Raw genomic sequence first — 26,261 nt, 5'->3', positions numbered from 1 at the left:
TTTTTTTCTGTAAAACACGGATAATTTGGAATTGTTGTGAAGAATGAGGTAAGTGGAAATAACTATCAAAACATTTGACACATAGATGTTCAATACATTTCTTTTGGGTGAAATGTATGTATGTGTACATACATACATACATGTGTACATATATAGAACCACAAACTACAGAATATGTAAATATACATATGCATATACACACACATGCATATATATAGCTTACACATGTAACTTGCAGCTTTATAAACAGCCTTGGGAACACTTAGCAGCAGTCAATTTAGAACTGCTCCATTAAAACAGATTAATGCTTCCAAATTCAAAAATGTCTTAAGGTCCTGGGGCACCTGGGTGGCTCAGTTGGTTAAGGGTCCAACTCTTGATTTCAGCTCAGGTGATGATCTCATGGTTCATGGGTTCGAGCCCCACATCAGGCTCTGTGCTGACAGCATGGGGCCTGCTTAGGATTCTGTCTCCCTCTTTCTCCCCCTCCCTGCTCACTCTCTCTCTCAAAATAAATAAGAATAAACTTAAATATTTCAAGGTCCTTGGGTAAAAGACGTGGTAGATATTTTTACTATCTCAATTTGGGGAGAGGGTGGCTTAAATGGGACTGAATTTTCTTCCCACTAGTTTTTCTTTCAACTAATTTTAAGTAATAAAATATCCACAACTATTGCATTTGAAATACTTTAAAAGGAGGCTTACTACCAGTGAGAGACTATTAGCTAGTATCTCTGCACTTAGCTGCTAGGGAACCAAGAAGTGGAATGTGTACTTTCCAAGACCTAGAACTGTGTCCCCTTGGACTTAATTTTGTCCATCTGCAAAGGGAAAAGGTAGGCTTATCATTCATTCTCAGGCACAGCTGCACAACAGCAATCACCAGGACTGCTTCAGTAAACAGACATCCTTACACACCTTGTCAGATTTAATGATTTCAAAACTTTAGCAGTGGTTTCCAGACATTCGTATTTTTAATTCTCTAGGTGGCTCTGATAATCAGTTAGGTTTGGAACCTAGACGATTACTTTATCTCTTTTTTGTTCCTGAAAAAGAACTGGCATTTGGGAGCATATACTGATTCCTATGACCTGTGGCCATTAATCATCTTGCTTCCCTCCCCTGTTTTGCAACATTTATTATACACCAGCTCTACAGGTGTGTTAAGAGCTTTAGTAATGAAGTAGTAAGAGAAGACAATACAGTTTATGGTATGATAAAATGTATTTTTGTAAGATATTAGTTATGTACCAACTATGCATTTACAAAATACGACACTTCAAAACATTCTGCATACAGAACTTACAGACCACATTTATTTAATAACAAGATGTCCAGATCCTTAGGAAAATGGATTTAAAGACTTACTACGACAAAATTTCAAAATCAAAGAACAAAAATATTAAACAAATTACTTCATGGCACAGGACATCATAAACTTGTGTAACACAGCAGGCAGATTTTGTTGTAGAAACAGGATGGAGGGATATCTAAACAAAAAAAAAATTCAAGGAATGGGTATTCATAAATTTCTGGTTAACCGAAGCTTAATAATATTAAGAACCAGGGGTCTTTGAGCATCAATTTTACTTGTAAAAATGAAAACCTCCCAAAACATTAGAAGTATATTCTTCTACCTTTACAATTCTGAATGATGCCGTTCATTTGTTAAATATATGACAATATCTGGTTAATTTCTTAAACTTAACTAATGATGTCACCCTTGAGATGGCGACCCTGTTGCATTTCCTCGTACGTTTTTTCTCTAATAAACCTAGGGCCTATGACAGGAAAGATAACTGAAACACACTTAGATAAAAACTGGTCTGAGATACTTTATTCATGAATAACTCAGCAAGTATTTATTGAAAGACTACTACATTTCCGGGTCTCAAAAGACAGACACAAAGCCTGCCTCCAGAGAGCTCACCATCATGAATATCACAGGCCAAGCACTGTTTCTGAATCGCTATGAGCCTTTCATCTTTTAAAAGATTTGCATAGATATTGATTTGCACTACTGACTTATCATAAAGGGAATTCTGAAGTTGTTGTTGACACAGCCTACACACTGCCTTCTCACTTTGTCTTTTGCTCCTTCTGACAATGTCAAGTATTTTCTTTTCCTCTTCAGTACTCCACCGCATACCCTCTGTGATCCAGGTGGCTTTTTCTGTGACATTTGCTACAGCCTTCTGTTCCCTTTCACAGCTGTCTTCTGTTCTTTCCTCCTTATTAGAAAAGTGGTCACTGGGGCTTCCCCAAGATTCCCTTCCTGACTTCTTATTCACTTGAATGACTAAACATTTCCTTAAATGTTGGGTCTTTAGTAAGTATAATAACCAGCATTTCCAGTTAGCATTTCCCAGAGCTCTGTTACGAACTCCAGATCTAATACTCTCTTCCTGAATGCTATTTAGAAATATCATCCTCAGTAAGACAAGAGTTTCTTAAAGGATCCTGTTTTAAAGGCTGTATTCAAAGAGACTGATAAAGGATACATAACTCAGCAAAGGACACTTCTTTATTCTCAATTTTTACCATTACAAGTATTGGATTCAATTTTATGCCTAAGGGCTAGATCAAAAAAAATTCAATTTGGGGACTTCTGACATAGTTCAAAAGTTAAAACACATAAATGATAAAAAGTTAAGATAGCTAAGTATTCACTGGTATGTCTATATCCTTTGTCATAAACCACATACAATTAAGAATTCAACTATTTTTAAATCTGCAAGTCAGATGCTATCAAGCAAACTGCCACGTACGATCCTTAATCCTTTAGTTTTTAACTCAAATAGGAAGATTTAGTCAACTTTAATTTTCTAAACGTTCTCAGAAAGAGTTCTCAGAAGCATCCACCACTTACAAAACACAGCTGGATAATCCATTTACCCCAAATGAACTACGCGTGTGTGTTGTGAGGTAGCAACAATAGACTATGATCTTCTGTGGAGATGGCGCCCTCTGTGCACAAGCAGCCCCTCCTCAAAGGAAGAGTCTGGATAACAGGAAGGGACAGTCGCCCTTCATTATTTCATCAACGACTGGTGTTCTCGTAGTGTTTCAAATGCTTGATTTCACTTTCACGACGATACCAATATTTATTTATTTGGAAAGGTAATCCTATGTTCCGAGTAGCGGGTATTAACAACTTCCAACACGATCTCTAGGAATAATTCGCAGTTCGGAACCGTGCTTTAGGAAAACATTTCCTACACAAACAAACAAAACATAAAGTTAGGTATTCAAAAAATGAAAAGTTGTCTTAAACATTGCAACAACTATTGTTAATACAAGAAACAACGTAGTACACAGTAAGTCGGTCTGGAAGCTCAAATATCACCAGAATCTAACTCCATGCTTCCTAACATTCCTCTGAAATCTTCACAACCCAACCAAATATCTGAAAATTTTAAATAAGAAACACTAGCCACAAAAGTGCTAACACAAACACTCAGCAGACAACAATGTAATTTAAATTAACCATCAAGACTTGCTAACTGAACACACGCTAAAGTGTCTAAGGACAGAAAAAATAGTAAATTATAAATTACCACAAATGACAAACGTTTAGAAACCTGATCTGACCTATCTTTGCTCAACTGCTTGTGGAAATTTTCTCCACGCTCCATGAAGTGTACAATTCAACTTTTAAGAGTAATACATCAGGCAACAAGTTAGAATAAGTGGCAACTCAAATTAATATAAGCTGCTGAACATTTACAGAGTAAGAAAAAATAAAACCTTTAAACCTAAGTTTAAAGGCATCTACACAATAAAATGGCTCATGATTTTCAATAAATGACCTTTTTAATTTCATAACACTATATACTTAAAACTACCGATATAAATAAAAATAATTACAATTTTAAATCCCTCTTCATTTTCTCTATAGCTGAGTTTCAATTTCAAAGCCTTATGAGGGCAATATAATTTTGTTATAATACATTAGTACTTTAGTATATAATAAACAGAACTACTACTCAAATTGAGATCACATTGATCACATCAGATTAAAGCATGATTAATTTTAAAACACTGTAATTAGACTATGCACCAAAAAAAGGTACATCTGGATTAGGTACAATTAGATGCAAGTAATTAATTATAGTTAAGTAATTAATTAAGGTACAATTAGAGTATAAACCAAAAAAAAGGTACATCTAAAAAGCATAAAACTACCTGTTAAAAAGTTCAGGATTGCTTTTACTCTGCTTGCTTGTTAGGACATCAACACATAGCCCTGTAGAATACTAAGTTTGAAGCTCTGAGTGTGAACTAAGTCCCCTGAAATTTAAATGACTGCACTTCTTTGAAATAGTATAGCTAGCCCTTACTGAAGGCTTCAAACTTTTAAGTGCTTCCCAGGTGCCATCTCACCACCACCTTATACAGGTAGGTCAAAATCATTATTCTCGTAAGAGTACAATCTTACCTTCAGACTCTTCGTTCAATGTATTAAACACCTCTAATGCTTATTAGTGAGGCTTTTCTCTTGTAGCTAAAAGCATATATAGCTGATACCCACAATGAAACAAATTATCTCTCAAATACATAGGTCAAGACTGCTAGATAATCCCTAAAAAAACAGCTATTAGCCTGAAGAAAATCTAATCAAGTCTCATTAGAAGGAATTATCAATTGACAGACAGAGCCCCACCCACGTCTTCATGGTTTCAGATAGATACTCACCAGCAGTCTGTGCAGGATTTATTCCTATTCCATCTAGAAAATAAGTTGTAAAACCATCTAAGTTGTTTTATTTCTAAAGATAAAATGGTTCAATAGTAACAAGTAGAGATTTGCTGCTACTGTGTATATAGGCACAAGCCAAACAATTTAAATCCAGAAACATGAATGACAAGTCTTTCAGGTAAGTTACCTGTTGAGATCCATTACTATTACGCATTTACATACACTGTTGGATTAGATAAGAACATCTGTCAATGAGACGATGCTGATGAATTCCACAGAAGATAGTTTATTCTATCACACCACACACAATGTAAAATAAAGTCAAAAGCCCCTTAGATATGTCATTAATCATTTTGATATTGCTCCTGAGGCAGACAATCTTAAGGCCAGAAGGGCCCACAAAATCATTTAATTCAAGTTGCAGTGACACCTGATAAAGTACACAAAGCACTTTCGTAACAACTATTCATTTGTAAATCTAAAACTTTCTCAGGAAAGTAGGCTAGCTTTCTTTTCAAGTAGAGAAACACTTCAATGTGACCACAGGGAGAATGTTTCAGAGCGAGAAATTCTGTGTATCTAAACTAAATCATGCTACTGCACATTAAACCCATCTTCTCTTATTAGGCTATCTTAACTGTACACAAACCATCGGCCAGCACCCATAAGTATTACCTTCTATTTTTGCAAGATAGTGAAAGCCTTCTAGCAATCTCTACTCATCTTATTTCAGTATTTTCTCGCAGGGCTAGTTCCATCACACTTCTGACCAGTACTCTAAGGTATTCAGAATTTAAACTATAGATCTAACTGAATAAAATCCTCATTATTTCAGCCCTAAAAGAAATAGTGTGCTGTCAGGAAAGCAGTAAAAAGCTATATACAGCAAAGGTATATCCCCCATCTAACTTCCCATATTCTAAAAGCATCTACAACTTATTAAACAACAACACACCTTGTTAAAAAAAAAAAAAAGGAAAAGTTATTTTTAGTAATAATCTGGCATGAAGTGGTAAGGACACAAGACACTGTAAAATGCTATACAATACCAAAAGCTAAGGAAACTGAAAAGAGCTCTTTATAGACAATAACCTTGACTTCGTGTTTATAATCATGTATATCATTTATGTTGATATAAATTTTTTTTTTGTATTTAACTCGATTTTAATTAATTTAGCCTTTTAAAACAACTTGTATTGCTTTCAGGTAATGAAGTTTTAAAATGAATTCTTACCATTGGTAATAATTGCACTTGTTGCTGCAGGAACTTTAAACTAAAAGGGAGAAAAAGGAAAAAAAAAACTTCATACATATATATAAAAATGTACATAAGTAAAAAAATACACACACACACACACACACATATACACACACATAATCTACAAAAGATGGTTAGCAAGGATGAGGTACATATAATAAATTCTATTATCCTCAAATGTGATTTGTATTTTAGGATAAGCAACGTCACCAAAGAAACTACTGTAGTTTTGATTTAGTTTTAGTGAACAGTATTATTTTCTAAATACTGCATTTCACTGCATCTAGGACACCACGGATCGCAAAATGCACCTTATTTTATGCAGTACAAAAAAGGAAAAACACTGTCAATGAATTTATGACCTGATGATTATCTACTCTTCCAGATTTAGATACATTACTTTTATCATACATCATTCTCTTGCATAATCAAAAATAAAAGCAAAACAATTGCTCAGAATATTCCTAAAAGTTATTTGTAGAAATAGTAACGTCAAATAAATGCTCTCTTGTGTTTCATGGAAGACCAAAGTTCAAATTCTTTCCTCAAATTCTCTGTATTTAATGTATTGCTGACTTAAATTTCACAGGATTGCAATAGTCTAATTATGCCACCAGGAAATAACAACTAAGTTCAATTTGGTGCACAGGTGATGTCAACTAGACAATTATGTGACTGCCACTTGGCTAATAGTGACAGGAAGACTCTGCTGATCTACTTCCAGAGGTGTAAAAAGAGGTGTTTTCTGAATCAATAAAATGTGGTATGGAACTTATTGGTAGCTAAAGGGAGAATTCTTCCCTTAATGTTCTGGAGACCAGTAGTGGTCAGAATGTGTTCATATCCTCATAAGTTCATTCATTTATCTAACAAATATGTATTAAGCACTTCTATGCTATAGATTAGTTTTACAGATATTACAGTTGAGTTTTGTGATCAAGTAAGTTTGGAAAACACTAAATTAAATAACATAGTTTATTTAGCTCCAAGAAGGAAATGGTGAATGAAGTGTTTCCCATACTCTTTCACTGATTCTAGGTTTTCATGGGTTTGTTTGTTTTTGGTGGTTTGTTTTGGTGGTCTGGGAAAAGTACTCTAGGAAATGCTGTTCTGGGTATTTATAATGGTCACATATGCGTAGTTAAGAAAAACAACGAAATGCCTATTGTAATTTATAAATTAAAAACTGAATGCTTATTTTAATTTATAAATTAAAAACTTAATGATGCATAAGGACAACGGCCTACTACTGGATTACGTACCTAATAAACACTTTACTGTCCATATGGTACATTCTTAATGGTAAATGTCCTTTCCAGAATTTAAAAAATTTAAATAAACCTCACTTAAAATAACTTCAAAATATGCTTTAATACATAAATATTAGAACACCTCAGGGGTGCCTGGGTGGCTCAGATCATGATCTCACGTTTCGTGGAATTTCAGCCCCATGTCGGGCTCTGTGCTGACAGCTCAGAGCCTGAGACTACTTCAGATTGTGTCTCCCTCTCTCTCTCTGCTCCCCACCACCCCCCCCCCACCTCACGCTCAGTCTCTCCCTCTCTCTCAAAAAATGAATAAACATTAAAAAAAATTAAAAATAAATAAAATAAAATATCTCAAAACTTATTTACAGAGATTGTAATACTTAATAAAAATTTGTACAAATACCCAAATCCAATTACAGGGTATCTCAGATTTCTAAAACTTTAGTATTACAAAGTCTTAGATTATGTCCATTTTAAGATAAGCTGTGCATTTTTAGTTATATCCATATAGCAGCAGCATATTTATGAACATTACAAACCATAATTTTTCCCTTCTTCAGAATGCAGAAACGACAGTTAGGCAGTTAATCTGGGGCAACAGCACCCGCGATGTAAAATTCAGCAACTATTACGTTCGTTCTACGTTACTGACAAGTTTTCTTCTGTATGTAGGATGTACTCCATGCTTCTAGTTTTCATTTCTTTTCTTTCTCAGACCCTCTAAGTCTGATTTAGGATGTTAAAAGGCTATTTTCAGTTTTTGACAACTCACTACTTAGTTAAATTAATTCTTGGTTATATTGGGGAATTTTCTTATTTTTTAAAGATATTTGACTAGGGATTTAAAACAGACTCTCAGTTTAAGTCAACTCAACTCTTGTTCTCACTAAAAGATCCTACAATGTCTCATCTTGTGAAAGACGTTCTCGTTGCTGCTTGAAAGTCATAACCTTTTTAAATGTGGAACATCCATGATTCCTAATAGTTACAAGGTATCTTAAAACCATAATAAATATATGCAGCTGTGTGAAGTTTGTAAGTTTATTTTCTATTGCATGTCTGTTATGAATTTATACTTTCACCAGAAGACCAAGTTCACAACAATGCCTTTGCCTTACAAAGAACCACATAACTGCAAAACACAAGAATAAAATATCAATTATAGCTCAAACGGATCTACTTCTTAAGGTCCCAGTTTGTGGGATCTGCTATACCCCAGGACCAGGAATATTTCCTACAAGTGATCTGTGCAGCAAAAAGTGACACTGATGCTGTATTCACATTTGTTTCCTACTTTTATTTTACTTATTCAGTATGGGTGAAGAATAGATTAAAATGGACTGCAAAACAAGTACTACCACTTTTCAGTTTAATTCTGAATGAGTGATAAATGATGTCAGTGGTCCCTGACAAGACCAGTGCTGACAGGCTGGCTGATCACCCATGAATAACAAGTTCAGGGCAGGATTGAGGAGCAAGCTGATTTCTTGCTTAGTTACTAAAATTATTTTTCTGTGACCATAAATTTTTTTGAGATTGTGCATCAAAATGTTTGGATTTGAGTTACTCCAGATTTGTACAGAACTTTTAACTTCAAAAACTATTAGTAAATGTTATTATATTTTTATTCAAAAATCACTTAATTAGATAGAAAGGACAGATGTTAACCACTCTCATTTTGCAGATTATAAAATTTGAAGAGAAGAGAAACTGAGAGGCTTGCCCATGCGTTAAAATATGTTTACAGACTGCCATGTAAAATAACGTTGCTGTTTAAAAATATTCCCCTATTGGGGCACCTGGGTGGCTCAGCCCATTTAGCAATCGACTTCAGCTCAGGTCATGATCTCGTGGTTCATGTGTTCAGGCCCCGCGTCAGGCTCTTTGCTGACAGCTCAGAGCCTGGAGCCTGCTTTGGATTCTGTGTCTCCCTCTCTCTCACAAAAATAAACATCAAAAAAACAGAAAAAGAAAGAAAAAAAAATTCCCCGATCACCAAACCTTCCAATTTCAGTAAAACTTCTCCTGAATTTCCAATGGTTGCATTAAAATACATGTGTCGATTTAACTCATTCTGTATCTGTGTCTTAACTTCCATTCCATTTACATCTGGTAAGTTGGGCTTAACTTTTTGATACCATAACCTAGTAATGAATTCACACAGAAGTGGCAGGTCAAAGCGCATGCAAAACATAAAGACTTTTGAGAGACACTAAGCTGCATTCCATACAGGTCGCTCCAATTTCTATACTTACTTCCTCTGCCGCAAACTTTAAGACTGCTGTGAAAGGTGTGCTTTCAGGAACACTAAGTCTGCAAAAGAAGAATTAAGAAGAATTTTTTAAAAAGCTCCTGGACAAAGTGGTCTAGTGAGGCTGTCTACGTTGATTGTACACTATGTTCACTAACTTTATTTTTTTTTTTTAGTCTTTATTTAGAGAGACAGAGACACAGAATGCGAGTGGGGCAGGAACAGGGACAGAGGGAGACACAGAATCCAGAGCAGGCTCCAGGCTCTGAGCTATCAAAACAGAGCCCGACATGGGGCTCACAAATCGTGAGATCATGACCTGAGCCGAAGTCAACACTTAACCAAGTGAGCCACCAGGCGCCCCTAAGCGTCCAAATCTTGATTTTGGCTGAGGTCATGATTTCAGGATTCATGGGAATTCACTGCTCTCCGCACTGACAGCTCAACATGTAAGCTCTCTCTCAAAAGAAATAAATAAACATTAAAAAAAAGTTAAATATTGTCTTCCTACAAATTTTAAGAATTTCATTTAATGGTACCCAAGTATTAGTTACCCTTTATTTTGAAGAGCAACCAGAGTAATTACCCCTACACACACGTTATACATATTTTACAGACACACATACGTACATGTATATATTATATATACATGCACACTACATACACACCAAAGAGTAGGTATGCCTATTAAATTCATTCAGTTGCCAATATTAACTGAACTGGTACAATGTTCCAGGCACTCTTACAGATACTACTACTGTCCTACTGTCCTTTCCCTCTCCCTTCTTCTCACTTTTTTCTAGAATATTTACACATGGATGAGAATAATCCAGCATAAAGGGAGAAACCAAAGATGATGAGAGAGGGATCGCTGGAGTCTATCTACTTTAATCTTGAGAAGACTAAAATAAAGAGATCCAGAGCCCAAGAATTACAACAGCTGGCTTTTCATAGGAACAAAGTCACGTTTTCCTTTGTAGTAAGATGGTGGACAGAAACTATGGGCTTATACATACGAGTAGGTTTTGTCCATGTGGTGATGGAAAGATGAATTTTTTCTGATGGCTTCAGAAAAAGGAAAAATAATGTAGAAAATGTGAATAGAAATTTCTTAAAAATCCTTGCAGGGAATAAAGGAAAATAAGCAACCTTGGGACATGTAGTACAGTGTTAGGCACTACTGGGCACAGTTAGGAACTTTACATCAGGCTAATTGTGTAATTTCCTCTAAAAACATTCAGCTACACACAGAGAACACAGTGGGGGAGTTCAGACTCGGCGTGTCACCAAGCAAAGCATACTGGGAAGACGAAGACACCAGAAGTGATGGCAGTGGACCACCAGGGAGTGACGAGACCATGGCCTCTAGGAGAGTAAAAAGGAAAGGAGTGGCGTAAAAGCACGGGGGAGAGGGTAGTGACAGATTTAGAAAGAAGTCTGATCAGTGAATTAAAAGAAACATTTTTTACAGAAGAGATATACAAGAAGAGAGTGTGGTCAGCCACAAGAGAAGACTTGAAGGTGCCACTTTAGAGCTGCAGCAGTTACTGAAGATCTTAAGGTGCCAGGTTGTGGTCATGAATATTTAAGACAAGGTGAAAAAAAAAGAAAAGAAAAGAAAAGAAAAGATCCATCTGGAACTGAAAGGATCCAAAGAGCTTAAGGCCAGAAGCTGCATGGGTCACAGGTAACTAAATCACTCAGGACGATGACAACTGTTACTGTTCAGTGAGCTAGACCCTGATATTGATTGCATTAAGTATGCTTAAAATCCTATTGAAGTCTTGGCCTTTGCTGCATTTTACGAGGCTCTTTGTAGCAATAACCTCAATAAGGTTTATCGAAAATCATAATAAGTTCCCGGCGAGTATGTAGTTAAACCTGGGCCAAACCATCCTACACCTGCTAAAGGAGAAAAAAGGGCCTCGCATGGACAAACTGCCCAGGTTCTGCATGTGCCACTCCTGCTGATTATTCTTTACTAAATCCCAACATACAGACTGTATGATTTGAGGCTCATTACTTTGTGACACCCGATGGCTGAGTCACTCACACACTGGAGATCAGCAGTCGGACAGTAATAAAACGTTCAAGTAATTTCCGAATCTGGATTGGGTTGTCTTCCCTACTTCCTGTAACAGCTGGTCAAAGTGGTAAAAGGCTTTTCCAATCATGAGTTGACAGACACTGTTTAAGGACCCCAGCAGATCATCTGAGGCCCGTCTTCAGTCCTCCCGTTCCATCGCCCAGCCGGGGAGTCCCTAGAGAGGTCAACTATCGGCGGAGTCGTTCCCGTCACCCAGCCCGGCGGCCTCGCGCCGGAGCGAGCTGACACTCGGAAGAGCGGGCACGGGAGCCCTCCTCTCAGGCTCCAGGAAGAGCGAGGGCGAGGGAAAGCGGCGGGATGAGGCCTGCTCGGGTGGGAGAGGATCTGAAAGCTCGGACCCAGCCAGCCTGGTCCCGCCCGGCCCGCCGCGGCCCCGCTACTCACACTTTGTAAGGCAGCCGGGGGTCCGACGTCAGCGTGATTTTAAAGGAAACCTTCGACCTGAGGAGGAGATCCGGGGATAGTTAAAATCGCGCAGCGGGACCAGGGATTGGGATTGGGATTGGGATTGGAATGGGGGTCAGTAAACACTTACATGGTGGAGCCAGCTCGGGGACCTCCCGCCAAATTCGCCGGGTATCCCACTTCCTTCGCGGTGGCGCCGTCGCTACCGCCCCACTGAGGGCCACGTCTCCCTCCGCAAGCCGGGGGCCTCCAAAGATGCTGTTGTCCAAGGCGCTGCCTGAAAATGGGCTTCTGTTCCTCGTGCTAGGCGGAGCCTCCAAGTTACAAAGAGCTACTGTTTTTGCATTTAAAGCTCTAAGACTAAGGAAGGGATGGTATGGAGGAAGAATTTTCTAAATACAGTTATTTTCTGCTGTAGTTTCAGTCAGGCAATGTAAGTGTGCGCAGAGGCGGGGGGGCTCTAGGTCCCAGCTGGCAGGATGGGGCGGAAGTAAGGGCAAAGAGTAGGAGGGTGCAGAGCGAGGAGTCCCGAGGGGCGGGGAGGTGGGCGGGGAAGTGGGCGGGGTTGGGAGGGCGGTGTTCCACGAAGCTGCTAAGGCAACCTATTCGCGGAAAAACTGGTGTGACGAGTTCAAGAAGCTGGAATCATCGCCCCGCTTTAGTGTTAATATTCTTCTGTCTTTCCAACAATTCAATACTGTTACATCTTATATTTCCATTTTTTCCCCATTGCACTTTACAATACTGACGTCTGATTAATTTCAACAGACAAGAAAGTAATCAGCTTGGTGAGAAAGACTAGATCCCTGAGCTAGAAGAACTTGGATTGTAGATGGGAAAAGCAATCCAAGAACGGAATTCCAATAGTTTGTTGTGTGATCTAATAAGATTACACCAGGGAGCTAGATTGCCGATCATCAGCACATTTATTCAGTTTAATAACAAACTCTGAATCCTATCTATGCAGCAGGTACTAGACTAAACGCCGGGGTTGCTGGAATGAGTTAAGATAGGTGCCAACCCTCTACAATGTAACAGAACTTCTTGTATAGTGAGGACAAAGACTGTATGTCCTTTAAAATTTACTACAAATCTAAGCATCTGTGTTTGCAAAATAAACATCCCTTTCACAATGTCTGTAGTGCCCTATTTAAGAAATATTGCAATGAATGACAAAATAGGAAACAGGTAGGTACTAAAATAATGAGGAGGTCTAGTTAATCTTTAGGATACTGTGTTAGGTTTTTTAAGGAGAGATATCCAAGAGAAACAGGGAAGCAACTGCAATAGGAATGTTAAACACCAATTTCTTCTTTGCCATAATTTTGTTATCAAAGTGCTCTTCCGTGGGGACATCTCCAGGCAGAGAGAGTGCTGACTCTTGACTTAGGAAAGAAAGGCTTCAATGTTCTCATGACAGTCATTGTCTTCTTCACTTATAAAAATGTGGATCTTACCTTAGAGAGATAGAGGCAAATGTTGACTGATAGATTTGGGGATCCGCAGGTATAGCATTAATAGCTGAAGCTATGGGATTATTTAGTATGACTAAGATTTTTGAGAATGGCAATAAGGAGACACTACTGATTCTGTCTACCTGGTGTCAGATAGTCAAACATTGAAGAGATCTGAGTTCATACTTACAGTCTCTAGTTCTGAGAATACATGTCATGTAATTTTAAACAATATTTGCAACTTGCTATTTATAGTTTTGTTTCTGTTCATGTATAAAAACATGTGGCAAAATCCTGAAGAGAAAAACATATTTTGCTTAGACAGTATGACTTCGGTACTCATATTCTACTGCCTCTTCAGAAAATATATTAAATATATATTTTTTTACCGTTTATTCATTTTTTGATAGAGACAAAGAGTGAGTGGGGGAGGGGCAGAGAGAGAGGGAGACAGAATCTGAAGCAAGCTCCAGGCTCTGAACTAACAGCACAGAGCCCGACGCGGGGCTCGAACTCACCGGCTATGAGATCATGACCTGAGCTGAAGTCGAACGCTTAACCAACTGAGCCACCCAGGCGCCCCAGAAAACATATTAATATAATATATCAAAAGAACAGGGGAAAAACACTGTGCTCAAAAAGATATTGAAAAGCACCTATTCCTAAATGTCTAGTATTCTTTCCTGCCTCAATACCTTAACTCTCTTACCCATATATTTATCTCCTCAGAGTCATAGCATAATTTCTAGAGCCTTATGAGTTTTATTTTTCTTGATATGAGAAAAGAAATGATAAATAGATTCATTTTTACTTACTATCTTTTGTTGTTGTTTTTTTAAACTTTGCTACGGCATTTAGCAAAATTTGGCAAATATAACAAAAGAAGAACCTTATTTACTGCAACGTTGACATGCTGAGGTACATTTAATGACTGTAAACAAAAGCAAACTCTGGATTTTAGGAGGTAATTGGCAAATGCAACCTTTTAAGACAACAAACAGCATAAATGGCCTAATGTGTTTTGGAAGGAATCCAATTTGTATCATGTAGAGGCAGAAATGATTGTAGAGTGCACAGTGTGACCATATTAGAACTCATTAAATATAAATGAAACATATTAATGTTCTGTTTGCAAAAGCATATTAATTTCTCATTAGGATTTGGTCACTGAGACACTTTGAAAATATTGAAATCAGTGTCACATATTAATTATATAAGAATTGTATCAGGGGCTTCTGGGTGGCTCAGTCAGTTAAGCATCTGACTTTGGCTCAGGTCATGATCTTGCAGTTTGGGAATTTGAGCCCCACATCTAGCTCTGTGCTTACAGCTCAGAGCCTGGAGCCTGCTTCAGATTCTATGTTTTAGTCTCTCTCTGCCCCTTCCCCTCTTGCACTCTGTCTCTCTTTCTCTCTCAAAAATGAATGAAAAATTAAAAAAAATTACAAATTGTATCATCACAGGACCATAAGAATATATCAAATCATTGATAAAGGTAAATATAGAGATAAAAATAATATGTTATTACTATAATGGCGGTGGGTAAATTCTAAGTCTACTATAAAAGTCCAAAAGAAAAGAATTAAAAATAACTATAAATAATGTTAATGGATACATAATATAAATAGATGTAAATTGTGAAAACCAAAGCAAGAAACAGCCATTGAGAATATTCTCTTACATTTTCATAGCATTTTGTTCTTTTTAATGTTTATTTTGAGAGAGAGAGTGTGTGTGAAAAGGGAAAGGACAGAGTAAGAGGGAGACAGAGGATCTGAAGTGGGCTCTGTGCTAACAGCGGACAGCCCGATGTGGGGCTCAAATCCATGAACCGTGAGATCATGACCTAAGCCAAAGTCAGGTGCTTAGCTGACTGAGCTACCCAGGCGCCCCATATTTTGTTCTTTTTGAAGTGCTTTTACATTCACTGCCTTATTTGATGTTTACAATAAACCATGCAAAGCATTCAGAATGGAAACTATTATCTTTCTTTTAAAATAGGAAGATAGGGCACCTGGGTGGCTCGGTCGGTTAAGCATCCAACTCCTGATTTTGGCTCAGTCATGATCTCAGTTGTGAGATTGAACCCCATGTCCAGCTCTATACTGACAGTGTGGAGCCTGCTTGGGATTCTCTCTCTCTCCCTCTCTCTCTCTCTCTCTCTCTCTCTCTCTCTCTCCCCATCCCCTGCTTGCACTCACTCTCTCAAAATAAATAAGTTAACATTCAAAAAATGAAAATGAGAACCAAGAAGAGGTATGGTTAATCCCAAGATCACACACATGGTTTGTGAGAAAATAGAGAAAAAAGAAAAACATAGTTATTGACATCTCTTTACAAAATTTATCCTAATTTGATCCTATACAATGTTTATTTATAGTATCAATTGTCTACATATAAATCATTGCATTGATAAATTCATTTGATGAGCTTCTCAAGGAGTTCTACTCAGTTTTTATTTCCAGTACTTAGAACAGTATCTGGCATATAGCACTACTCAATCATTATTTTTTAGTGAATTAAGATTAACTTAAAAATGTTAGAGACTGGTAATGTGTCCTAATTGCAGTCATGTCCTTAAATTTCATTACCTACAATCCTAAATGCTCTTAATGTAGTAGATTATGCATTTTGATTCTTGCATTGTTCTTGAGGCTTATCTATTTAAAGGACAGGACTACTCAATTTAGTGCTACTGGTGAAAGCTGAGGTTAGACAAGGCTAATTAAAGATTCTTATGCAATATGATGATATAAAGCCATTCAAATAAAAAAAAAAGTGTGTGAATATCCTCACATGTTCCCTCACCATTACTTTGTGTGACCGTGTTTATTCTGAGTCAGAGACCCTGCATTAGAAATCTCATTATTGACCCTTCTAGGAGTATATAGTTCTTCGGGATGAAGGATTGCTCTTTGATATTAACCTTCCTTGCAACTTTCATGGTGGTGGCGTGTAAAGCGGGGTAGTGAATGAACTAATGACAAATCACCATGGGGGGGTTCTGGGTTTGGTCTGTACAGTGCAGGGAAGCAAGTGTTCTACTTGGTGCAGATATAAATGGCTCGTTCCTGTGACCCTAGTCACATCTTCATGTGTTCTCTTCACCCCCTGCAGCCATTTGAGCTAGTGACCCTTGGTGTAAATAATATGATTTAGAGGAAGCATTCGTAGTTGTAATTCCATTGGCCAAAAGAACCACATGAATACTTAAAATATGTTTTGAAGTTATAATGTAGAGATTCAAAATCTTAAAGGCCCAAATAACTATGTGAAAACCTAACCTATTGTCCAAGAGTTATGTCATGAAGAAGATTTGCCTTGAAAAGTTCGACTTGATAGAAATACTGTAGATACTAGAATGATCTAATCTAAATTATTCTAAAATTAATTGCTACAGAATTTAAGTGCTCCAAGTAGCAATTTTAGAAATCTTGCTAAGGGCATCAGCTGCCTGCTGTGACCACATTGTCATTGCCTGCAATTCTGAGTGCCTTTTAGCTATGTCTGTTCACATTGGTTTAGTTGATTCTATCCAAAATCTACACTAATTCCTTTAATATTTCCTTTTGTTCTCATTCATAGCTTTCTCTTGCTTTCTGGTGCATTAGAATAACTTGTATCTTAAAAACTTTTAACTTTTTAAAATTGTGTGTGTGTGTGTGTGTGTGTGTTTGTGTTTTATTTTTTGTTTTGGGTTTTTTGGGGGGGAGGTTCTTTTTTGGGTTTGTTTTGCTTACTAGTTTAATGGTGGACTTATGATGATAAATGAACAGGTCACAAACTTGTAATTGATCAGGATTTTTTTCCAGAAGCTATCAGACTATTATAGAGAAGTAGAATATATTTCCTGTGTCGTAAGCAGTAATCGGGAATATGATCTCCTTCATTTACAGGAGAATGAAATATAGTTCCATCTACATCCTACTTATTTTGTGACTACCAAATAAAATTTGCTCATAAAGTTTTATTTTTCCTACCAGCAAAAACAGTCATTACTTCCTAAGAGATTGAGTATATCCTGGCTTTTTTTTTTTTTCCTTTTTTTTGGTCCTGACTCATTGTTAACATGAACTTAAAATTTCTGTTACAAGAAATATATGCCATTCTAATAGATATTTGCATAATGTAATTTTTCTCCTGTTCACTTCTAGGTCTCTTCAAATAATGCTCATGAATATAGTAATTTTAATTTAACTTCTAGGTAGCATAAATGTTCAGTTAAAGACATATCCAACATATCTTGTCATAACATAAAATTCAAACACTGTTCATAATACATTAAAACATTTCTTACAGGAAGCATCATATGGAGTGTTTTATTTAGAAACTAAGTGATATGAGAGAAAAGTATTAACTTCGATGCCAATTATAATGGTATAAGCTTATTATTATTGTCCACCTTCCTGGACTATTTCTCAATCCTCAGGTTATGCCTCAAGCGCTATTGAACACACATTTATATTTCCACTTGTATTAATCATGTTTTCTGTTTTCCATATTCTGTGATATTTTGACATCTTGAAAGTCTTGCTGCTCATGGAGCCCTTTCAGAGCTAGCCAATTCTTAAAGCTAGCGAAGGCCTCAGCTGGGAGCACACCTCTCATCTACAAACCGGCCAATCCCCAAGAGCCTATACCCCAACCAACCCCTTATCCAGCTCTTAACACACCAGCCACGATATGCTGTGCCCTAAATCAGCCCAGGTACCGGGCAACTAGAGATGACCTTTATAGCCCAAAGTAGCTAAGTCTAACCTGTTTGCCCTACCCTGCCTTGCCTTTCCCGTAGAATCTGGCCTAAGCTTTCTCCCTTGCTCCTGCTTCTGTCTCCTGCCCCAAATCTGGTATTTTCCATGTGGTTCTGCACAGTGTGATATGTCTCCTTCTCTTGAGAAATGTAGTAAAAATCTTTCAATGACATTAGCCTGTCCGTGTCATCACTCAGTCACCTCTAGAAGTTAAAAGCCTACGGACACAATATTGGGAACACTGTTTGCGAAATAGGCTCTTTTATATTTTCTTTAGTAAAGGAATAGCATAGTTGATTATCTGGTAAAATTTCCAAACTGGATTTCAGAATGGATTTCAAGAAAGTGTAGTGTTAGCAATCTCTAATGCAGCCTCTTAATTTTCTGTGAAAACACTGATGAAAGAAGGCATAACACAAAACGGGAGCGATGACTGCACAGCAATTTCACTGGATACCAGTCAACAGTAAGCATTCTGCTTTTCTTAAAGACGTTGCCTTAGTCACAGAGCTAATGGGGGTTACAATGATAAATACAACCCATGGTTTGTGCCTGCTGCACGTCTAAGCCAGAAGATACAAACAGAAGCAATAGGAGGGGGGCTTAGCCCATTCTCCTATTTTTTCTTAGTTGTTAAAGAGTTAGCTAGGTCCCTGAGCATTTAGTTGTTCGATATCTGTACCAACTGTCAGTTATAGAAATCTGTCCCCTCTGCTGCAATGTTACTATGCTTTCTAAAGGGGTGTTTTCCTTAGGAGAGTAAGGAACCCATATATTTTCTCTCCTAATATCAGCCCTAGAGAAGGGACTAGTCTCTCCTACCTCCCTCATCTCTGATTTGAAAGGTATTTGCCTCTATTTATTTCTTCTTTAAAATTGTTAGCTTAATCCTACAATTGGTCCAGACTGTCACAAAAGATAGGAGGAAAAATGCATTGTTTTCAGGAAGCTTCTGTTTTCAGCCCTGTAGTATAAACCATACCTAAGGCAAGAGAGCACACGGTCCTAGCTAACATCTTAGAGGAGAAGAAGGGAGAGTTAGGGGGCAAAATAACAAATAGAAAAACCACCAATAATGTACTCTGCCCCAAATGTATAATTAAAATTTGCAAATACTGGGACTTACTTTTCAGAATAACAGGAACCAGAAACTCTGGCTACCGTAAAGTCACCTAAATAATTTGGATAGCTTGTGATGAAAAATTACTCCTGAGCTGGATCAAGATCTTAGATCACAATATCTCTATCCATATCTGTATCTATATTTATCTATATAGATATGCACACATACGCATTTATGTAATGTTTGTATATTGTGATATCATGTGTTTCATGTGTACATGTGATTAGACACAAACTCACATAAACGCCATCCAGGAACACAAGCTGTCTTGTCCTTGGAGTACAGTTGAAATCTCCGAGGAATCTCTGAAAGGAAGAAAAGATAGAATGGGTAATGGAATCCAGAGCTCAAAATGTGCCCATCAGTGTGCTGTTGCTAAAGGAGATGGTTTAGAAGTATCCCAAAGCTGGAGCTTGCAATGAGCATAAGAAGCATGGAGCTTCGCAGCAAGCGATAGAGCCAGTGACGGAGGAACCAAGCAAGGAGCATAGGGTAAGGGCACCACCCTCTTCCTATGGAGAATTGAGTACAGGTTCTTAGGAGAGGCCAGGGGTATTAACTTAGGGACTGGGAATACCAAGCAATGATGGAGAGATCTTAGGCTCAGAAGACCTGTTCTGGTGCAACCCATCTATTACAACCTACCCCAACCTGAGCCACTGGAGAAAGTCTTCAATAAAAAGGTAAAGCACTGGGTGTTAGATGTAAGTGATAAATCACTGGATTCTACTCCTGAGGCCAAGACTATATGTATGTTAACTAACCTGAGAATAAAAATAAAATAAAAAAATAAAGCACTCAGAAACAGTCTAAACTACAATCCTGATACAACAGAGATTTAAAAGAGAGGCATCAACCTCAACCATAGAAGGAATCAAACTTAAATAAAAACACATATATTACTTGCATGGTCCAGGACTCCCTCCTGGGCACTAGGACTCTTGAATGAGGTAAAACCAATCATCTTTGGACACATGGCTCCTAATTCAGGGCACAGAGGTACTGATGGAAAGAAAGAGGCTGTTAAAATGGCCTCACAAAATTATAAGAGAAGGAAATAAGCTACCAGGAGTGAAATTCAAAAAGAACAAGTCAACAGCCTCTCAAGAAATGGAAGAGTTAGACTAAGCAACAACAACAACAAAAATCACTGTAACTCAAAAAGAATAGTTATGCACAATGAAAAGAGAAATTTTGGAAAATACAAATAATGAATTCCAAAAATAAAAAATTTACTGATTAAAATGAATTTAATAAAAATTTACTGACTAAACTGAATTTTTAGAAGACAGGAAAATAGAAATAAGATCAGTTGAAATCATAATTAGTTAGCTAGAACTTCTGCTTCTGATCATAACAGAATAACAGGAACCAGATCTATTCCTGTGAATTAAACAACTAGAAAACTAGATAAAATATATAAAGCAATGATTTACAGGTATTGGAAAACAGGGAGGGTTGGTTCTCTGGTTGCCACAGCTTGCCACTTCTAAAACACAGCATAGGGAGAGGAACTCGAGTAGATCCCAGTGGTCTCAAGGAGCTCAGGAGTCAGAGATCAGAATCCAAGGAGTCAGAATCCCTAAGATCTATAAAGGGTCTTTCACTGAGTTCTGATCTGCACGGCACAACCAGAAATTCCTCAAGGCTAGGAAGAGGGGCAGAGGGGGTGTGGACTGAAAAGCGATAAGCCTAATAAGTGCCTGTGCTCACAAAGAGCTGAAAGTAAGCAGTGTTCCCACCTACCAAATGGAAAGAGTTTAATACACAGTCCGTTAGGTAGAATCTTCCTAAGGGTTATGCCTTAGTAGTAGTTCTAAATTAACTTTAGATTAAATACTGAACTTTACCCACATCAACAATCCTTAAAAGCAAACATCAAAAAGATTGAATTGATTCCAAGTAATTTACTCATATGCCACAACATCATCCAGGATTATTAAAGAGTATAGCCAAATCTAGCACCCAGAAGGTTCAGCATCCAATAAAAAACTAACAGGCATTCAAAGAAGCAAGTGAAAAAAATCAGTCAATAAAAACAGACCAAACTAGCAGACATAATGCAATTGGCAGATCATGATCCTAAATACTTGTTGCAGGGGCGCCTGGGTGGCTCATTTGGTTAAGTGTCCAACTTCAGCTCAGGTCATGATCTCACGGTTCTCGAATTTGAGTCCTGCATCGGGCTCTGTGCTGACAGCTCAGAGCCTTGAGCCTGCTTCAAATTCTGTGTGTCTCTCTCTCTCTGTCCCTCACATGCTCACTTTCTCTCTCTCTCAAAAATAAACATCAAAAAAAATACTCGTTACATTTCTGCATAAATTCAAGAAGATAGAGGAAAACATGAATGTGACAAGAAGAGAAATGGAATATGTATCTTTCTAACTATCTGTCTGTCTTTCGACTTCCAGTAGCATGATAAATAGTTCTCCATCCCCTCGCTTTCAATCTGAAGGTGTCCTCAGGTCTAAAATGAGTCTCTTGTAGACAGAAAATAGATGGGTCTTGTTTTTTTTATCCATTCTGATACCGTATGTTTTTTGGTTGGCACATTTAGTCCATTTACGTTCAGTGTTATTATACAAAGATATGGGTTTAGAGTCATTGTGATGTCTGTAGGTTTCATGCTTGTAGCGATGTCTCTGGTACTTAATCTGTCTGTCTTTCTATCTATCTCTCCAGATGAAACATCTGGATGAAAATGACAATATCTAAAATAAAAATCTTACTGGTTGTGGTTGACTGATTAGACACTGCAGAAAATGTAGCAATAAAAACTATCCAAAATAAAGCACATAAAAAATGAATAAAACATCTGTGACCTATGGGAAAATGTAAAATATATATAAGAAAGAGGGTGCTATCCAGAAGGTGATGGGTACAGAAATTTATTTGAAGAAATAATGGCTGAGAACTGTCCTAAACATAATGAAAATTTTAAGTCCAGGAATCCAACAAGTTCAAAAACCCGAGCAGAAGAAATAAGGAAGAAAGAAACAAAAAGCAAGGTACAGAAAAATCAAAGAGCTGCAAACCACAAATAAAGAAAAACAATGTTAAAAGCAGTCAGAGGGGAAAAAAGGGCACATTATATGCATAGCAACACGGATAGGAAAACCGGTCCACTTTTCGTCACAAAGTTTGAGAGCCAGAACATGATAGAGTGGCATCTTGAATGTACTGGGAAAAAAACAAAAAACAAAAAACAAACCCTGTCCATTAAAATACTGTACCCAGAAAATTCTTTCAAAAATGAAAGTGAAATGGAGGTTTTTTTCAGATAAACAGAAGCTGCGAGATTTCATCATGCCCAATAGTCCTGCATTCCAAGAAATACTAAAGGAAGTTCTCACAGCAGAAGTTAAATAATAGCAGCTACCAGAATGAAGTTTGGATCTATACAAAGCAATGAAAAATGCCAGAAATGATGGGTAGGTGGGTCAATACATGACAGTTTGTCTAACGTTTAGATATTCTTTAAAAGCTATTTGTTCAAAGGAAAAACAATAAAAACTTGTTGTGGTGTTTGCAGCATATTCAGAAACAAAGTCCTTTAGGACAGTGAGTGGTGGGTAGGGAACGGAAGCATAAGGCTCTTTCAGTATAAGTGAAAGGGATATTACTTGAAGGTAGACTGGGATAAATGAAAGAAGTATGTTGCAAAAGCTACAGCAGCCACTAAAACAAAAAATAAAGAATTATAGCTAATGAGCCAATCGTGGAGATTAAATGTAATTGTAAAAATTCAGTAACCAAAGAACAGATGTGATAAACGGAAAACAAATAATAAGGTGGTGGATCGAAGCCAAACTATTGAATGTATATGTCCTAAACATATCAATAATCATGCAGAGATTAAGATAAGCCCCCGCTGAAAATAAAATGGGAAAATTTGAGATTACTATATGGCAACCTGCTGAAAAGAATTCTAAAAGAATTCTAAAGGAATTGCTAAATGTATATGAGAGACTATAAAGCCCTAATATAAGGCTATTTACCTCATGAATGTTGTTTAAGATTCTATTTGGGAGGAATTTACACAAATGTTAGAGAATGAGAAATCTGAAAATTTGGAAGGAATGCAGTTGTTGTTTTGTTTTATTGTGATTTCCAGCATCATAATGTGTTAAAGATTGGGTGGTGATCATTTTTATAATTTTAGATTTTGCCTGTAGCTAAGCGGGAGGAAAAAAGAAATAGTTCATCTGTTCCATTGTTGGGATACTTTCCAGATATGTTGAATTTCCAAGCAAGGCTCTTGACTTAGAATAGCTTCTAAAATTGAAAGTTTTTGGACTGTTGAGAATTTCTTGACCAGCTGCTTGGCAGCTAATGGATGATAGATTCAAAGATTTTTTGAAGGATTTTTTTTTTTCTTTGTAGCGAAGTAAACAGATTTAAACATTTGGCTAAATAGTATAGTTTGGACTGAATATAAATGACACAGAATGAATCTTAATTGGTTTTATATTCTGGGAGCTATGGAAGTATGGTCTAGCAGTCTGAGATTAGGAACACAAGCCAAAATTATTAAAATTCTCTGGCTACAAAGATATTAGTTACTTTGCCTTCTAACACTTTCTTACTTGCATTTCCTGAAATTTTATCTTTCCTGAACATCATAAAATTTTGTTTCTTAATAGTTCATCTGCCCTGATAAAATCCAATATGGATGTATATTGCAATTCCAAATGTTCTTTTCTCAAAATTTTAAGTTTCTCTCCATTTTGGAGTCTTAAAATGAATCACAATTTTCAGAGGAATGAGACTTACACCTCATGACTTGTTCACAGCGTTTAGAAAGCTGTTATTAAGACGTGTCATATTTACCTTTTAACTACTTTTTTTTTCATTCTTTTTTTTTTTAACGTTTATTTATTTTTGAGACAGAGAGAGACAGAGCATGAACAGGGGAGGGTCAGAGAGAGAGGGAGACACAGACTCGGACATAGGCTCCAGGCTCTGAGCTGTCAGCACAGAGCCTGACGTGGGGCTCGAACTCAGGGACCATGAGATCATGACCTGAGCCGAAGTCGGACGCTTAACTGACTGAGCCACCCAGGCACCCCTTAACTACTTTTTAAATTCCCTGCTATTTGCCAGCTATTAACTAGGTGCTGGTAGTTACACCTTGAAGAATTGTTACAGCCATCAAAGATGTTACACTCCTTGCAATGACCTCTTTAGGCCATTGTAAGACATGGGACACCACTGTCATAGGCAAAATGAGTTTTGAAAATGATTTTCAATCCTTTTTTTTTTTTTACACATAAATTCTACAAGTGAGTAGGCTTTTAATTATGTTCTTAATTTTAAGAAAATCTACCATGGTTTCACTCATGCTTGGGCTAATTGCAGCAAGATCATAATAAATCAATTATTTCAAGATTTAGGGGTAAAATCAACTTTTAGTAAAAAAAATGAACAAACAAAAAAACCATGCAGGGCGCCTAGGTGGCTCAGTTGGTTGAGCATCTGACTTGACTCAGATCATGGTCTTGTAGCTTGTGCGTTCGAGCCTCGCCTCGGGCTCTGTGCTGACAGCTCAGAGCCTGGACCTGCTTCAGATTCTGTTTCTCCTTTCTCTCTCTCTCTCTCTCTCTCTCTCTCTCTCTCTCTCTCTCTCCCTGCCCCTGCTTGTGCTCTCTCTCAGAAATAAATGAATAAACATCAAAAAAAAACCATGTTATTTAACTTTGGGTGAACAAACTACAGTTTTCTGCAAGAAACATTCTAGCAAATATGATTTCCTGTAACAAATATTTTTGGCGACAAGTTTCAAGTAGCAGTTCTTGGAATCCTCATTACAAACTATGTTACAGGAAATACTTTGGCTTTGGTGGTGAGCAGACATCGACATATGGACTCAAAATATATATTTTTAGATGTATCATATATATAGCCAGACATATTACTTTGTTAAGGGAAAATTAAAAAATAATTCTGCAAGTCTCAGTCTTTAGCGCCTTGATTAAAAGGAAAGTAAAAATGAAATAAATAGCTTTGGCAACTGGTCATCATCTGTGAAGTAAAGTTACCGCAAAAATCAATTTAAGTACATGTTTCTTTAGTATTTCAACTGACCAGCTTTTCTTTCCGTGTGGATTCTTTTCACCCAGTGCAAAGTGACAACAGTGTGATAAGATGACACTTACTAAAATGCTTTCACCAAAGAGACTGTTTTTAGGTACCTGGCATGTAACTTTTTAATGTCTAAATATGAGCAAACTTTTTGCAATAGTAAAGTATGAAAAAGTAAATAATCACAGTGCATAAAGCATGCATGATTATTTTCTCTCATATTATACATGATAATGTCGATGTTGTTCTCATTGCTTTTTTTATTCTTCAAGACATTATAAGAAAGTATACAACTAAGTTTCTTAGATGGCTTCCATGATTTGTCATCTTTCTTTTTTAGCAATTTAATTGAGGTGTTTCTGATCGATTCAGATTAAAGAAGAAAGAAAACAGAGTTGATTATTCTTCAACTGGCAGGACATCATTGTAGAAGACAAAAGACAAAATAGAAGTAGATTTAAATGTATGCTAACTAATATGTAATTATTCACTAATCTTTTTCCTAATTGCTAACAAGGCATAATGGCTAAGTTAGTGATTATTTTCTGAAAAAAAAAACCCTTTTAATACTTCTTAGAAAATAGGGAATCATGGCTTATAGCTTCTGGCTTCAGTTTAATGTCTATCTGGGACCAAATTAGAGAATATGAAGTTCATGAATTCCTTTTCCTCACTGCTGTGACTAAGATGACAGCTTCTGGAACTGGACAACTAGCTGCAAAGTCTTGTCTCTAGCGTAGTGTTTTTCTAAACCCACTAGCACTCATGGGAAACCTATCTAAGAGTAATGTTTTTAAGCATGTAAAATAAAATTTATGGGATTACAAAACGAATCAACTATAAAGACACAGAGATACAAAAGCTT

The 26,261-nt window shown here is 37.1% G+C and overlaps 1 protein-coding gene across 1 annotated transcript; it reads right to left on the bottom strand.

The window, feature by feature from the left end:
• Window positions 1-1,205: 1,205 nt before the first annotated feature.
• UFM1 (ubiquitin fold modifier 1) lies at window positions 1,206-12,251 on the bottom strand. Its single transcript, XM_043577709.1, has 6 exons — window positions 12,118-12,251; window positions 11,967-12,023; window positions 9,480-9,537; window positions 5,933-5,972; window positions 4,696-4,728; window positions 1,206-3,215 (listed from the first exon to the last, which is right to left on the bottom strand). Coding segments are annotated over exons 1-6 (258 nt in total). The 5' UTR covers window positions 12,120-12,251; the 3' UTR covers window positions 1,206-3,147.
• Window positions 12,252-26,261: the final 14,010 nt, after the last annotated feature.

Source organism: Prionailurus bengalensis, chromosome A1, assembly GCF_016509475.1.
Source record: "Prionailurus bengalensis isolate Pbe53 chromosome A1, Fcat_Pben_1.1_paternal_pri, whole genome shotgun sequence".
Classification (NCBI taxonomy): domain Eukaryota; kingdom Metazoa; phylum Chordata; class Mammalia; order Carnivora; family Felidae; genus Prionailurus; species Prionailurus bengalensis.
Note: the sequence above shows the minus strand (reverse complement) of the source record. Positions and strands in the feature narration are given on the sequence as shown.

What these genes read in the sequence shown, in the direction of transcription:
- UFM1 (XM_043577709.1), bottom strand. An exon ending in CCCCGGCTGCCTTACAAAGT is followed by an intron (nt 9,538 to 11,966) that starts GTGAGTAGCGGG and finishes CTTCTTTTGCAG; the next exon opens with ACTTAGTGTTCCTGAAAGCA. An exon ending in TAAAGTTTGCGGCAGAGGAA is followed by an intron (nt 5,973 to 9,479) that starts GTAAGTATAGAA and finishes TCTCCCTTTTAG; the next exon opens with TTTAAAGTTCCTGCAGCAAC.